This window comes from Scomber scombrus, chromosome 11, assembly GCF_963691925.1.
Source record: "Scomber scombrus chromosome 11, fScoSco1.1, whole genome shotgun sequence".
Lineage (NCBI taxonomy): Eukaryota > Metazoa > Chordata > Actinopteri > Scombriformes > Scombridae > Scomber > Scomber scombrus.
The window spans coordinates 7,689,179-7,705,675 of record NC_084980.1 but is presented as its reverse complement, the minus strand read 5'-3'; the positions used below and the strand labels follow the sequence as shown (position 1 = coordinate 7,705,675).

Here is a 16,497-nt window from a genome sequence, read left to right as displayed (position 1 = left end):
GTCTGGTATTTTGACTACTGCCCTGCTCTACATTAGCCCTATGATAGACTGTTTTATCTATATTTTAATTAGGAAGGACATAATGGACACAATAGAAGCTTTTCCTTGCTTCAAAAAACCACTGATGAAGCTTAAAGAGTTTCAGGAAAAGGTATCAGGCACTTCTCAGACAGAGACAACATTTTAGCTTGAGGGCTACAAAATGAGCTTCTAGGAGTTTTCCTCGACACTTCATGCATTTTTGCTTGGACTACACTATAAACTAGATTTGTCCATTCTCATATAAGGGTCATCTCACACTGTCATAAAAAGAAGTCAACTGGAAACTGTCCTAAAAAAACCAACAACAACAACAACAACACCAAAAAAACTAAACCAATCCAAATGTGGAACAGGTTTTAAAGTCAAACTGTTTTTATCAGTGCTGTTATCCAGCTGACTCAGGAAGACATGTTTTATTAAAAGCTGAGACTGAAAAAAAGAGAAGTTGTGCTACTTGGTCTTATATGACAATTATGTAGGTTCTGTAGGTGTATTAAGGATTTCATAGATCAGATTGTTCTTTAAATTTCGTTTTCTATTTTAAAGGAATAGGTATATATTTTTGGGGAATAAGCATATTGATACCCCTCATATGTTTGAACAGTGAGTAGGCTAAAACCAGGAACCAGGTTATTTTAGCTTAGCACAAACCAACCAGCATAACCAGGGGTAAAAAGCTAGCTTGATTCACTCCAAAGCCAACAAAAATCGACCCAACGAAGAAATAATCCTGTCCATAACTCCCTATAAAACCACAGATAGTAATTCTTACAGTTCTGCTGTCATACTTATTAAACAAACAATGACGATGCATAAATTAGTGAGCTTCATAGATGCTGTGACGTGCAATAGAGCCAGGTAATCTGTTTCCAGTTGCTTACAGTCTTTATGCTAATCTAAACTGAATGGATGTTAATGGAAATTTGCATCACTTTCTTTTCAAATATGGACTAATGTAATGGTACACTAAATGGACAAAATTATTGGGACACACCTCTTAATCATTGAATTCACGTGTTTCTTACAGACCAGACCCATTGCCACAGGTGTATCAAATCAAGCACCTAGCCAGGCAGTGTGCATTTTCAAACATTTGTGAATGAATGGGTCGTTCTGAAGAGCTCAGAGAATTTAAACATTGCACTGTCATCGGATGCCACCTTAGCAATAAATCAGTTTGTGAAAATTCCATGGTCCACAAGATATGACATTTTCTTGCTTTAATGTATTATGCTTGTGTGTGGAAGTATGTACTATATGTGGTTACATTAATTGTTCGGATATATTTGCTTTCAGCTGAGATGTAAATACATGTGGTTACAATTTAAACAGCTGTTTGTCTGTCTCCATCACCTGCTCACCTGTTTGGTCTTGTTTTTTTATATTATCACATCAGCATAGGTCACATATCTCCACTGTTTATTTATTACTTAACAAAACAGAGCCTTGTCTTCTCCAGCATATTGATTTTGTAATATCGCACTCCTGGTTTGAATAATTTCTTTTCCATGAAATGGGCGGATCAAAAAGCTTCGGACTGCTCAACTGAATGACAGTGAATGACTACTCAAGAACAAGAAATAGTGTTGGGAATAATGCAAGAAAACACAAAAGCAAAGGTGAGAGTTTAAAGCTTGGTTTCTCAGTTTAGTTTCTCAGCTTACACCTCATTTTAAAACAGAAAAAAAGATACCAAATACCTTGGAAGTATGATCTTATGGATTTAACAAAAATAATATGTTCCACTGTTCTTATTTGTTCCTTTTTAGTATTTGATGTGAGACTGTGGAATATGACAGATTATTAGTTAACATGTTTTTTTCATGTCAGGATGATTGGAGGAATGAGTGGACACTGATAAAAGGAAACGGCCAAAAACTACACCTTTAGTGTGAATAACTGCACAGCTGAAAGCATCAAGGTCAATACTAAAGATGTCCAGCTACAGCTGGATGATCAGGATACCTGAGAATACTTCACTTCTCTTTTGTAAAGACTCTCCCTACTACACAAACATGTTGGGCATTGTGGTGGACTGGGTGATATTTCTTGTAGGACTACCTGAAGTCTGCCTTGCCTGCTGCGCTCTCCTGAATCTAGTCAAGAAGGAAACAGCAGCTCCGATCTTCGCCATAAACTTGCTCCTGTCAGACCTCATTCAGATTGGACTCTCAGTTGTCTTTATCATCACTAGGTTTTTTGATGACACCAATGAGCACTTCATCATAGTCCGCTGTATGGCACGACTGTTCGTTCGCTTGGGCCTGACCTCCAGTTTGGGTTTCATGCTGCTGATTTCTGTAGAGAGGTATTTGATGGTGGCCTGCCCATTGTGGTACCACACGAAAAACAATGCAAAGTTTTCCATCCTGATCTCAGTTTGCATGTGGACTCTCTCTCTGGCCTACTGCTCCCTGGATTTTGTCCTCTTGAACCACACCAGATTCTCCTTGTTTATATTCTCCATCATCTGCCTCCTCCCTGCTCCTTTTCTTGTGGGTTTCTTCATAGCCACATGGAAAGCCCTGAACAGGAGTAGAGCCATGAGACATGAGAAGAAAAACAGGAGGAAGGTTTTAGGGGTTCTGAGTCTGGTATTGGGGACATATATAGTTTTATTTTGCCCCTTCAGTGTCAGGAATCTTTACTACTCTCTCAAAGATGATAGTACAAATGACTCGGTCAGGGATTGGTCTGGTATTTTGACTGCTGCCCTGCTCTACATTAGCCCTATGATAGACTGTTTTATCTATATTTTCATTAGGAAGGACATTATGGACACAGCAGAAGCTTTTCCTTGCTGCAAAAAACCACTGATGAAGCTTAAAGAGTTTCAGGAAAAGGTATCAGGCACTTCTCAGACAGAGACGACATTTTAGCTTGAGGGCTACAAAATGAGCTTCTAGGAGTTTTCCTTTACACTTCATGCATTTTTGCTTGGACTAAATTGTTTCTCACACATTACCACTAACTGCTTGTGAATTTCTGAAATACACCACAAACTAAATTTGTCCATTCCCATATCAGGGTCTATCTCACACTGTATAAAAAGGAAGTCAGCAGAAAAATGTCTTGAAAAAAAAAGAAGAAAACCCAAAAACTAAATCCCTACAAATGTGGAACAGGTTATAAAGTCAGTGACCAGAGTAGCTCAAGTCAAGACTAACATCAAGAGAGAGAAAAGTGTTTTTCAAAGTGCAAATACTATGCAAATTTCTTAAACATACTAAACCTTTCATCAATTCACGCCAGTGTATATAATAGCTGACTAATAAGTCCATAGAATTATAAGGAATATAAAAGGAAGAAAATACAAGCTAAATTCAGCTTAGTAAACTTAAGTGTACGCTAAGTTAAGTAAACTTAAGTAAGATAATAAAGGTACTAAAGGTAAAGCTGAATAAATCTATTCTTCTTCTTTTTCGTTATCTTCTTTTGGTTTTGGTTTTTTTGGCTGCATATTTACTGTTTTGGTTCACTTTCACTACAATCAATCACTCATCAGACTTGTTTCCCGCCTATTTTGGTTGGTTTGATCCCTCACACAAGACTTCTGTGACACACACACACACACACACACACACACACACACACACACACCTCTGATCAACTGACGATAACTTGAATTGAATATAGAGGGATATTATATGTAAAATATAAATGTATTTGCTTTTTACCAGTTTTTATTTCTTGTTAAACATTTCTGTAACAGTTTGGTTTAAAATATGTACATTATCTACACTGGGGTGAGTTTTATTATCAAAATGCTGTCATAAGGTCAGCCTCATTTCAAAGTGCATCTAATTGTTTGTCTCTGAGGGACACCTAGTGGCATAATTATTGTAAGACATAAACCAGAGCACCTGTCAGCTACAGTGTGGGCTACCAGGAGACATGGTTGACAACTGATAACATAATACTTAATCTATATGATGGTGATTAAAACATTTCAACATTGAAATTGCTCCAGCACCTATACAATACTTGAGCACAGTTTTACCTGAACACTACATCACACTTGAGAAAGTCTGAATGTACGTATCACACAAACACTGCAGAAATTCATATTGTTGCTGCTTCTTCCTCCTTATTCTCCTGATTCCAACGCTGATATAATACTGAGCCATCAAAATGAATTCTTCATAATTCATGATGTTTTCATGTGGTTTTGGGAAACAACAGAACGGAACGTCTTGTTCAGTGACCACTAACCACACAGTCTGTCCAGCTACAGCACCATCATTAGCTGAGTAATTCAGTTTTGTGCTGCGACTGTTAAGTCACTGTTGACTTTCTTCACACCTTGCACAAAATAGTCACAATCTGAAACCAGGATATAATAGTGTTTTAGCAGTACTGCAGTCAGGAGGTGAATTATCTATAATCTGCACACATTAGACCTGTTATACATCATAGTTTATAGCCTATCACAGATGGCGGTTCAACAGTGACAGAGTGAGTAAATGAATAAATGAACAATACAATATGAGCTTTAAGACAATTGAAGGAAGTTCATTTCTGCCATAACCACTTTGATACTTTAAGAGCAGACTTGATCACCAGTCAATAAACCACATTAAGACATGCAAGATAAATTCTAGTTCCTCATAAGACTGTAAATGCCTTGTAGGACTTGGCTATTATTGGATTTTATTTAGATGGATTTGTTTTCTATAGATTTTTTTTAAATCTCCAAATGACCAAAATAAAATGGTGAAGTGGTCCAAGTACTTGTCTGTGTCAGTGGAGATGGTTGCATTGGGTGACAATCTGGGTTTCTAGATAATTTATGAGTACCTCTATATACTTCCTGTTCACTGTGAGTCAAAGACCCACAATAGACCTTTAAAGAGTGTAATGCCAACCCATCAGATGTACTGAGATAGCAAGAAACCGTGCCAATCATTTAAATTAATGACCTTTTTTAATTAAAATCTGAAATAAACATTTTTTTTTTTTTTATTACAAAGGTGGAACCACTATTATCCACACCTGTGCCAATCTTACATCACCGTCAATGATTCAGCTGTGCTTTTGAAGTGTGTGCCCGGGCCTGTGCTCCTATGTGAGCTGCACACTGAGAGCCAATGTGGAGGTAACCTGTTTCCCAGAGGACCGTCTGGCTGCGAGGGCCATTAATTATAAGAGACAGGGAGCCAGACAGACAGATTGAAAGACAGACAGTCAGACAGACAGACAGCAGGACAGACAGTACCGCAGAGAGCGTAGACAGGCCGGACAGGAGCAGGCCCCGACAAATACAAAGAGAGGAGGAAGAGCACGCACGGCCAAGAAAAAATAATCCTCCCCCTGTAGCGAGTACTACAGCTGTCTGCACCGCCCCTGTCTTTCCTCCTGCCAGTGGACTATGAGTAAATACATTCACGCATAATAACCCTTTGTCATAAGAGTAAGAAACGCGATTTGCGGCGGAGATAAATAATTGAAAAAAATGCGGCTGTCCGACTGCGCATCCCTGGGAGTGAATAGGGAAATGCTGCGCCAGTGTCCCGGCTGAGAGACGGAGCTGATCCTACCCAACATAAGCTCCGGTGCTTTCCCCCCCTTGTCATACACAATATCGCTGCCAAAAATCATCGTTTCAAACATGGTAAGTTGTTTTTGTGTTATTATTAAGAAGGTTGTGTCGGCGACGAGCGGCCTGTGGGGGAAATGCACATCCGGGACTGTATTTTTTGGAGAAGTCATAATATTTTATGAATCATAACTTGTTATGATGTGGGAGCGCGCGTGGCGTGCAACAGGTCGCCGTACAGTAGCGGGGACGCGCATCTATTTTTGCGCTTGTCTCCAAACATTGGAGAGAAACGTCCGACCGTCGTAAACGCGATCATGTTGGCAAGATGGCACGAAAAAACAGGAATGCGTTGTTGGCACAATAGACTTCGGATTTAAAAAAGCAACGATATTGCCTGTTTTGACTGTTTGATAACTATTACAGCTAACACTTCTTTTTGCATTTATAAAATATGATCAATTACGAAGTGACGCATGTGTTTACAATGATTTTCTTTTTCGATCATTGTTACTGTTCGGAAATCACTGCTTGGTTTGCATAGACAAAAGTGTCCACAGGGCCTTTATAGAGAGGACATAAGTCCGGTGTTAATCTGTCCATCGGGGTGTTGAATGAATAAGACTTCCACGGTCCAACAAAAGCAGACGTTTAATTAATTTAGTGGTCATTAACTGATTGGATAACCACACTGTAACAGTCAGACTTCATATCATACGTCGGAAGCGTTTTATTATTCTGTCCACAAGCCTTAGAGAGACAGAGGGGAGGTGAAAGGGTGTTCGGGGGGGGGGGGGGGGGGGGGTGTCATAGGGCCCGGGGTGAAAAATGATTTTCCTTCTCACTCAGGCTGTGTCTTTCTTTCAATAGCCTACCTCTCTCCACGTGGTAAGCAGTCGGGATGAGGGTGAAAAGGGAGCATTGTGCCTCCAGTCAGTGGCCTTATGTGTTGGAGAGGCTCTGAGAGGGTGATGTTCACTCAGCTGTGCTCCCTCAACGCCATTGTTGCAAATTCCTCCTCATTTCAGCCGCGTTGTTGACTGTGAGCTCACACAGGAGCCTGCTGGTGTTGAGGCAGCATCATGCAGTCCCACACACCACACATATATACACACCTTGAGTAGTGTTCATGTGTGGCAAGGTGACCTGTGACATACTATATGCTTTGGTGAAATGTCAGAAAAATGAACCAGAATTAATTTAACCTTGGTTGGCTTTTGCACCCACCTGCACGCACGGTTTCCCCCTGTTACGTACAAGTAAATATATAAAAGGTAAATGCGTAAAGGCTTACCAAAGGACTGCCAATCTGAGTTTTTCATATCACTAATCGCAAGCACAGGCAACAAGGGCCATTATGTGATGAAGTTGAGCGTCAATGTATGAGGGTTTGCTGAAGAGAGGCAGTGGACTCTTGGCTCAAAAGAAGGGGTGTTCACTCGCCATTTGAATGCAAAGTAGTGGATGAACAAGTGAGCTGTGTGTGTGTCCGTGTGTGTGTGTGTGTGTGTGTGTGTGTGTGTGTGGGGAGAAGAGAAGGAGGGCCAACGGTGAGTTTTGAGAAAAGGGAGACTTGTTGAGAGAAACTGTCACACATGCCTCTTTGGCACTTTAGTGCTGTTTTTCTTTCTCTGCACCACAATGCCACCAACGTGGACCTGCTTCATTATGACTAATCGACCTGGAGCACCCAATGTAACATTTTTGGAAATTATAGGCTATAGTTTTTCCTCATTCTTTTCCATTTAAGTAATTTAGATACTTACTTTTTTCAGTGTGCAGGGAGACAGAATAAACGTTGTGTGTTGGTCAGTGCGCCCCTGCTTCGGTCCCATCCTGCAGAAGCATGTCCCGTCGGAAACAGAAACGACCCCAGCAGCTTATGAGCTTGACCCTCGGTGCCTGTCGGATACTTGAACATGGTGAGAAATAGACAACATATCAAAAGATGAATGATTATTCAGTATCATGAGATTAAGATTGAATGAGACTTTTAAAGGTCACTAATGAAGTCACTTTTCCTCAACATGAGGAGAATGAATGAATATTAGTATCTGATTTCATGATATATCTCAAACTGTATCATTATACATTTTGTACATATTGTGAATTTTCACCTAGAATGAATTGTCCAGCCTCATATGGGAAATAGCAGTTTAGGATTTTGAACTGAAATATTATTATAGGTCAAAGCTTAATCAAAATTTAATATGAAATTAAAATGTATGTTTTGGTGCCTATTATATTTGAACTCCAAGAGAAAGAAGGCATGTTAAAATGATTTGCCTACTCTGTGTTTGTGGTGGCAGTGATTAGTTGCTTTCTCTGTCCTGTAAAATCAAAGTATCTTCACTCCTCCTCACTGCAAGGTTCAAAGACACAGACCACCCAGAACAGGAGGACAGAAATCCACAGATAAATATTTGTTTAAAAAAAAGAAAAGAAAAAAAGAATGTACAGTGAATTTGGAAATGTGTTATTAAGTCAAGATACGGATTTGTTAAAGATTAACCATGAGAAGGTCAGCGAAAAGGAAACATTGTGAGGCACTATATAAGGTGTTGTAACTGCAATAGCATTAGACCCCATTGTCCCTTTTGAGCTTTGTTGCTGGGCACTGGAGCATGAACATACCCATGAAGAAGTGTGTGTGTATTTGACTGTGTGTGTGCACACTTGTGTGTCTATTTGTGTCTGTCTGTCCACTCCAGTTACAGGAATAGGGGCCACCTTGTCACAAAATTGTAGCTTTCAAGTAAAAACAGCAATAAGTACTGTATGTGTCTGCATGGGCATTAGCAACCCTCTGCATACAAAGTGCTTTTTTGTGCTTATGTGTGTACTGACAGGTATGCTGTGTGTGTGTGTGTGTGTGTGTGTGTGTGTGTGTGTGTGCATTTTCACCTCTGTCCCTCAATACTTTTCTGGGCTACTTTACTTTTGTTGATGGTCTGTGAGTCATCATGTCTGTATGCTGGGCTGTTTGTTTTCTTTGCACGCCACCTCTCTTCCTCTGCCTGCCCCTAAACCGTATCAGGAATGCGACCCCAGTGTTTAAGGTCAAGTCTGCCAGCCAATCAGGCACCCAGTACAGTGTCCAGTACCCAACCAGAACCTGACCCCTAACACCCCATTGGGTAACTGGGGGAAGGGCTCTTAAGAAGATAAAAGAAACATTGAATGGGGGAAAAAGACAGAGAAAGAAGCAGGGATAGAAGAGTGTCTTGGTGTGTGACTGTGGCTTCTTTTTTTATTAAGGGAGGGGGGGTGTAAACTCCATTGTCTTGTGCGTGTTGCCCTGGAAACAAGGTAGGCTTCTCTACGGGTGAACAGTGTATTATTGCAGACCAGTAGAATCTCTGTGTATGTGTGTGTGGAAGCATGTGTGCCTACATGCATGATGTGTGTGTGGTCACGGTGATGGGGAGGCTGCAGTTGATGAGGGTAGACAGGACAAAGAGGAAAATAAAGCAGAGGTGGATGATATGGTGGTTTAAAATTAAACCCAGATGTTAAAAGTCACCTCTTAGATCCCTGAACTCTATCATTTCCTACAAGACCTTGACATTAAATAGCCACCTAATAACACCATCTACTTACTACTGACTTTTGTGTCCTACAACTTTTATTATGATTAAGCTATCTTAAATAAATAAAGATTGCAGACTACTCTATAAACCTTGATATTTTTTTCATGATTTTCTTTTCTTCTTTCAATTTCCCTAGATGACCACTTGGCAGTGAAGTTAAACTCCTATCCATTTATCCCGGATTCTCCCTTGTGCTCTCCATCTTCCTATCCTCAAAGCTCTCAGCTGCCCCTTGCTCTTCCCTCAACTTTCAAGGGCTCACAGACACCCCCCCTACCCATTGAGGGTCCACAGCCATCCTGCTCACCAATCCAGCCCTTCCACCAGCTTCTTAAAAACCCACAACCCTCCGTTTCCCCCGATTTCCCTTACCTTCCTCTCTCTTCCCAAACTCATAATCCAGCTGCCCATCGACTCTCTGATTGCAATACTGCGTCTTCTGCAAGTGCCCTCATCCACTCTTCCCGAAGCGCACACATGGCCTCTCCCAAACTGGGGCTGTCAGCCACCACCACCACCTCCTCTTCCTCCTCATCATCGTCTGCATCCCTATGTCCTCCACCACACCCCGGAAGCCCCAGTCGTGTGCCTGAGGGTCCCCCAAGTCCTGTTACTCCCACCCCAAGCCCAGGAGTGACATCTGCTTCAGCTGCACCTTCTCGGGCCCAACTGAGCATTGCCCTGATCCTAGAGGAGTTGCGGGTGCTGCAGCAAAGGCAGATCCATCAGATGCAAATAACAGAAGAGATCTGTAGACAGGTACTGCGCCTAGGTGGAGCATCTTACGCTATAGACACACCCTCCCAGTATCTCCTTCCTCCCCTTCCTCAGCTATGTCTGGAAGGCAGCAAAAGGGCTGCCAGCCCAACAACCCAGCCAGGTGCATCTCAGCCTTCCACCTCTGTGGCTCCTCTACTGGCATGTTTCTCCTCCCTGCTCCCCTCTCAGGCAGCCAACAAACCCTCAAAGCCAAGCAGTTCTTTGTCTCAAATCCTGCAACCCCACAAGCCCCAGATGGAAGGCACAGGAGGGACTGCAGGGGCTCATGGTTATCTGAGAACTAGTTCTCAATCCTCATCCTCTTCCACCTCTTCCTCTGCTGCCATCTCCATGGCTTCCTCCAACTACCCACTAGCCCTGTCTTTAACTCTGCCCAACCGTTATCTTCATGAGAAATCTCCAAATACCACTTCAGTGAGTGGGCACAGTGGCCTATCCTTCCTAAACTCATCCCTCCCAACATCAGTATCTGTTGTCCCAAACGCCCAACATGCTCTGCAATCTGTCTCTGGAGGAACAGACGCTTCCTCTACATCCAGCTCCAACAATACTGTCCGTCTCCACCATGCCTGCCGCTTTTGTGGAAAAATGTTCAGCAGTGACTCTGCCCTGCAGATACATTTACGTTCACACACAGGGGAGCGGCCCTACCAGTGTCCAGTGTGCCTCAGCCGCTTCACCACACGAGGCAACCTCAAGGTGCACTTCTTACGCCACCGTGAGCAAAACCCAGAGCTCTCACTTTCACTCCTGCCACCATCTTTGTTTGGGGTAACATTAGGGGCCACTGGGGGGTCTGATATGGGACAGACTGTGAGCAGTGGTTGTAGTTCGAGTGGCATGAATATGATTCAGAAGAAGCGAAAAATCAGGCCTGAAGATGAAACATATGGAGATAATTTGGAAGTCAGTGGTACCAGCACTGGGCTCTCTCTGGGGGCCTCTGGAGGAGCCACCCCTTCTACCCTACCTTTGCCTCCAAGTGTGGATCTGGCTTTGATTTCCCACTCTCTGCTGCAGCTCAATAGGGCTGCAGCTGTAGCCGCTGCAGCTTCTATTGCCTCTGGCTCTTCCCACTCATCCTCCTCCTCTTCAGCTTCCACCTCCTCTCTGGCCACCTCCCTCCTCTCTAATTCTTCCTTGTCTTCGTCTTCCGCCATAACAGGGTTATTCAAGGGTGCCAAGCAGCAGCATTTTGATGAAAACACTCCTCCTCATGGCCCCATCCTTTCTCCTGCAGCCTACTCTCAGCTAGCCCACCTCCCTAAGCTCCTTTTCCCATCTGTCTCCACTTCTTCTGCTACCACTGCTGCACATTCATCCCTCTATAACCATCCAGCATTGGGATTGCTACGGACTCCACTACCCTCTACTCCAGGGTCCCACCAACATGCCTCTTCCAGCCATTCTCAGCTTTCTTTCCCATTCTCTTCCTTCCCTAAAGCCCCAGGTCCACCCACCACCACTCCATGCTCCGTGCCTTCCTCCATGGCTACCTCCACTCCTACGTCTGAAACTTCCAAGCTGCAGAGGTTGGTGGAGAAGCTAGAGAAGGCTCCTCCCCACTCCACTTCTCCATGGACTTCTCCCTCTACTTCCACCTCCATGCTGGAGGTGCTATCTAGTAGTACCACTACCTCTTCACCAAGTTCAGCCAACAATCGTTTCACAAACACCAGCAATTCTGCCACCTATGTCATGGCATCCCCATCATCCTCGACTCTTGTCACCACTTCTGTTTCAAACTTCACTCGTGAGATGATTGCTGCTCTAGGCATGAGTGCCAATGGAGCAGGTGCCATGGCAGGGGGCATGCTACCATCACTGAGCATCACAGGTCAAACTGGTAACCTGACAACTAATCAGTGTGGGATGTGTCTACGGGTGCTTAGCTGTCCCAGAGCACTCCGTCTGCACCAAGCAACGCACCTTGGAGAACGCCCTTTCCCATGTAAGATATGTGGACGATCCTTCTCTACCAAAGGCAGCCTACGGTCACATCTGGCCACCCATCATGCCCGACCACCGAATGCACGTGTGCAGAACTCTTGCCCACTGTGTCAGCGGAAGTTCACGAATGCCCTAGTGCTTCAGCACCACATCCGTATGCACCTTGGTGGACAACTGCCCCCAGATGGCACAGACGATTCTTCACATGAGATGCCAGCTGAATCTAATACCAAACCCTTGTCACAAACCCAGTCCCAGTCCACTGACTCAAATACTGTCTCTAATAAAACATCTCCTCAAGCCAGCCACTCTAAGAGCCCAGCCCCAAGTTCACAATTTCAAACTCCACCTGTTGGCTCAGTCTCTGTGTCCGGCAGTATGAAATCAGTTGAGTACACCAAAAATCCTGGCAAGTGTGGGTCCTCCAGCCCAGAACTCATCCCTCCATCTGACCTTAGCCCTGACCCCTTCATACATCCAACTACACAGACCCCACCACCAGGCAGTGTGGAACCCCCTGTCCTTTGTGTTAGCGCACCCTTGCCAGCCCCCCAGCAGACAGATCAAGCTTCCCATGTTAGCGAAGATAATCAAGTTGAACAACAAGCCACTGCTGATGTCCCTCTCGCTGAATCCACCTCACCTATTTCCTCCATTGTGACAAAATCCACAGTGTCCCCTAATGCTATGGTAGTGGACTGCGGAGCAGATGAAACATCTACCTGCTCAGATGCATTCCTTGGCTCCAGATCAAACCAGGATGATTTACAAAGCACACCTGCCCATGGTGCCCACCATGCTTACACCTGTCCCAGTACTATTTCCTCTTCCAACCTGAGTCAAGACATTCCTGATGCTCTTGCTACACCAACCCTGGAGTCAGATTCAGTCTCCCCCAGACCTCAATCACCAGAGCCCATGGATGAAGACGAAGACCAGTCTCATCCACCAGCCTCACCAAAGCAAGACCAAGCAACTGTGCCTGATGAAGATCCCAAAGTGACGCCAGCTTTGGAGACTGCAGACACCATCAGTGCTGAAGAAGGGGGTGCATCACATAGAGCTGCCACGTTTGTAAGGGAGACACGTCAGAGCTTTAATTTTGGTTCATATGGAAGGGAAGACCGAATGGAAAGTGTGAAAATTAGCGGATCGGCTTCAAGTGAAGTGCCAGATGTTTCTGTTCCCATCAACCTTGCTCCAACTCTCCCATCTCCAATGTCTCGCCCTGAGAAGAAAACCTATTGTTGTGCTGAATGTGGAAAAGAGTATGCTAGCCGCAGTGGGCTGAAGGTAAGGAAAAAGACATTCATGTGGTGTCAAAATAATTTGGACAAATTAAGTGTATTAACTTTTAAAAAGGTACATCAAACAATCTGCACAGGTCCAAGTGAATTTAATTTAATGGAGCAACATTTCAATTTTAAAAGATAACTTTGTCAGGCATTGTCATCATAAAGCAAAACTAGCATTACATATAGACACAACTACATCCATAACGGCATGATTGAAAGTCACTTTACTCTTAGACCGGACCAATCAGGGCAGAGCTGGATAACCATGTCTGATACTCTGATAAAAGGGACAACACATGCCTCTATGGAAAGGGATAAAATAGAATAAAACATTATGTTTAATGTAATTATTATGTTATAGCAGAACATTTTAAATTGGATAAATCATGAAATGTAATACATGAGTCACATAAATTCAATTTCAATTCAATTACAATTCAAAAAGGCAACGATTATCATTGAAACATTTAGACTTAAATAGTAGATAATAATAGTAGTAAAAATCATATATACTTGGAAAAAATGAAAATTGTCAACTATAATCACCCACAAAAAAGGTTTAAGATTAAAATCTAAAATTCCATCTTAAGTGGAAAGGTGTTAAGGGTAAATAATATAAATAAAGTGCACAGCCTCTGGATTCTTTTGGTCAGTAGTGTGTACGGTACAACTCTGAAATAATAAAAATATTTTAAAGAAATTATTTGAAGTTAATTGTAAGACTATTTTGTTATAGGTCTGTATTGAAAATGTAATTTACAGTTTTAGTACAGCATCATATTCTGTAGTTCAGGACATTCAGAAAAATGCTGCATGCTCCAGTCAAAGTTGAGGCTCAGTTACCCATGGATTTCATTCTGCACTGCGTTTTATTGTTTACCTTTGATAGTTATTATAACTGAAATCAGAATTATTTTTACACATTATTCTTTAAAAAAAAATCTATTCATTCACAGGGGCACATGAAGCACCATGGTATAGCTACCAAAACGACACGTCCACCAGCCCGGAGTAGTCGTTCCTCCACTGACCAACTTCCTTCTTCTACATCTATGACGTCCTTGAACATTCCTGCCACCAGGAGCTCAGCAGGTTTCTGGAACCAGTACCAAGCCTTCCTCAACACCAGTACCGAGTCAGCTGATGACCCGGCCTCTGGCAACAAAGAAGAGAATGAGTCGCCCGTTCTGTCTCAGATGGATCCAAGAGTTCCAGAGGAGGCTGAAGAAGAATCTAGTGAAGATCCATGACTTGAGTCAGCATGATTGGCTGGCTGATGTTCTGGTGTCAGTGTTCACCTTTTGGTGTATGGAAAGTATGAACTTTTGCATAGTACTGCTTCCTTAACACATTTCAAGTAGCCTGTCAGTTTGATAGTCAGAGTAATATGTATGTGAAAGTTGTGCGTCAGTCAGCTTGGTCTTGTGTTAAAAAAAAATTTAAAAAAAGAGACAGCTATTGTACAAATAAAAGTAAAAATATTCAAGTAACAAAGTGAGTCCAGTAATTGCTGTGACACTACGTTGTCTGGCTGAAGTTGTTAATAATTTGATGCAAATTCTAACAAAAAAGTATCTCTTTTGTATCAATGTTTCATATCAGACCTGGGTCAATTAACTCTTGGTGGGGGGTTTAATGAACTTGTCAGGCGCAGTTAGTTCACAGTTGAACAAATTTGATATTATCAGTTAACAAGTCAAAACACACAAATTGTTTCAAATAATTTTATGCCATGATCAAAACATTTTCGTACCCATTGTGTTTCATCATGTACCAAATCTGACCCAGTGAGCACCAAAGGAGGCTCAAGACAACCAAAAGTAAATGTTTCTGCAAATGCTACCTGGAGTAGGTCTGTTTGATAACTAGACAATTGGTTCCTTCAATCACAAAGGAAACTGATATGAATGAAGTAAGCAAAATGACATTTTGTTTTGCAATAGCAAACAAGGCCAACAATATGAATGTGTTTCTATGGAAAATATTAATTCTTTTGTCCCCCATCTTGTGGTTCAGATAAACTACTCTGTCATGTCATTGTGATTTACTTTTCACTGTATCGTCCTGTCAAAACAAGAAGCACAGCTGCAGTGTTTGTGAACCCAGTGAGGACATGGTCTTTGTGTGACCTTTGGCCTTCAGCTTTGTGAATATTATGAATGTTGTTTGGTCCAGAAGTAATATCTGTAACACATTTTCAGTTACTAAAGTTACTAATACTTTAAGTTACTATATATATCAGAAGTCTGTCTGTTTGTTGTAAGATGTACTTTAAGTATCTCCGTATTAAAAGACATTTGGAAAGAAATTCTTGCTCTGTCTTGTTTGAGAGGATTCTGCACAACAAATATATTGTAACTGGCCTACTAATATTACTTTCCATACAGTGTTAAAAATGCTTATAGGCATTTTTGTGTCTGGTCATAAATACCATGTTCCCACACACAGATGTCATTGATCCCCGCTCCCTGCCAAGACAATCAAAGCTCTCCTCCCTTGTGCCACATCAACCAAGAAGCTGAAGGGAGTGGAGGAGGCCAGCTGTCTTTTCACAGCTGTAACCAGTATAGCAGCTGAGCATAGAGTGTAGGTTACTGGAAACGTGTCTCAAGTCAAAAATTAAACAATCACTTTTTCACAATTAGTTTCTAGTTGGTAATACACAAGGTCCACAGCAGCCACCCTACAACCAATATCATTAAATGTTTAAGTTCATGTGCAGTATGTGCGTTAGAGGGCGCAATTACTCCTTATAAGCAACCGTGATGCAGGATTTACATTATGTTCAAGCCTATTTATAAATGTGAAAGAAGTGTACTGATCTATTAAATTTAAGATACATAAATGTAAGGACAGACAGTACTAAAGGGATAAGTGCTCAATAATTACATCATAAAACAGGTGGATCGTAAATAGTTTGTGTTATTATTGAGTTTAGACTTGAAAAGGCGTAAAAACACAAAGAATCACTTCAATTACCATCAGCTCACATTAAACTATAAAATATATGATTGCATTAAAGCATGCAGGTAAATAATTAAGTTTCCAATGTAGGGGAGGACAGGGTTGGTTGTCACATGGGTTGGTTGTCACAATCATCAGATCTCTGTCCCTAGAGGGCGCTGTGTTGACACTGAAAGTTTCAGAAATTAGATGAGATGTTACTTGCAAGATCATTTCTGGAATAAACCATTTGACATTGAGATGAGAGGACATTTAGTGTTTTTCATGTGAAAATAAAGAAGTCCACCTCTTCGATGTTTCTCTTCTAGGCTTTTACACAATGAGTTTATAATAAAACAAT

At 42.1% G+C, this 16,497-nt stretch overlaps 1 protein-coding gene across 2 annotated transcripts; it reads left to right on the top strand.

Moving 5' to 3' along the window:
- The first annotated feature begins 5,076 nt into the window (after window positions 1–5,076).
- sall2 (spalt-like transcription factor 2) lies at window positions 5,077–15,491 on the top strand. 2 transcript variants are annotated; one of them, XM_062428594.1, is made up of 4 exons: window positions 5,077–5,653; window positions 7,354–7,500; window positions 9,305–13,191; window positions 14,150–15,491. In XM_062428594.1, the coding sequence occupies exons 2-4, from the start codon at window positions 7,425–7,427 to the stop codon at window positions 14,441–14,443; spliced, it is 4,257 nt and encodes a 1,418-aa protein (XP_062284578.1). In that variant the 5' UTR covers window positions 5,077–5,653; window positions 7,354–7,424; the 3' UTR covers window positions 14,444–15,491. The 2 variants fall into 2 exon arrangements, with proteins under 2 accessions (XP_062284578.1, XP_062284579.1); XM_062428595.1 differs by lacking the exon at window positions 7,354–7,500 and having other exon boundaries at window positions 5,539–5,653.
- Window positions 15,492–16,497: the final 1,006 nt, after the last annotated feature.

Excerpts from the sequence above, each read along its gene's own strand:
- sall2 (XM_062428594.1), top strand. The coding sequence starts at position 7,425 with ATGTCCCGTCGGAAACAGAAACGACCCCAGCAGCTTATGAGCTTGACC. Across the intron at positions 7,501-9,304 it reads CTGTCGGATACTTGAACATG|ATGACCACTTGGCAGTGAAG; the intron begins GTGAGAAATAGA and ends CAATTTCCCTAG. Across the intron at positions 13,192-14,149 it reads CTAGCCGCAGTGGGCTGAAG|GGGCACATGAAGCACCATGG; the intron begins GTAAGGAAAAAG and ends ATTCATTCACAG.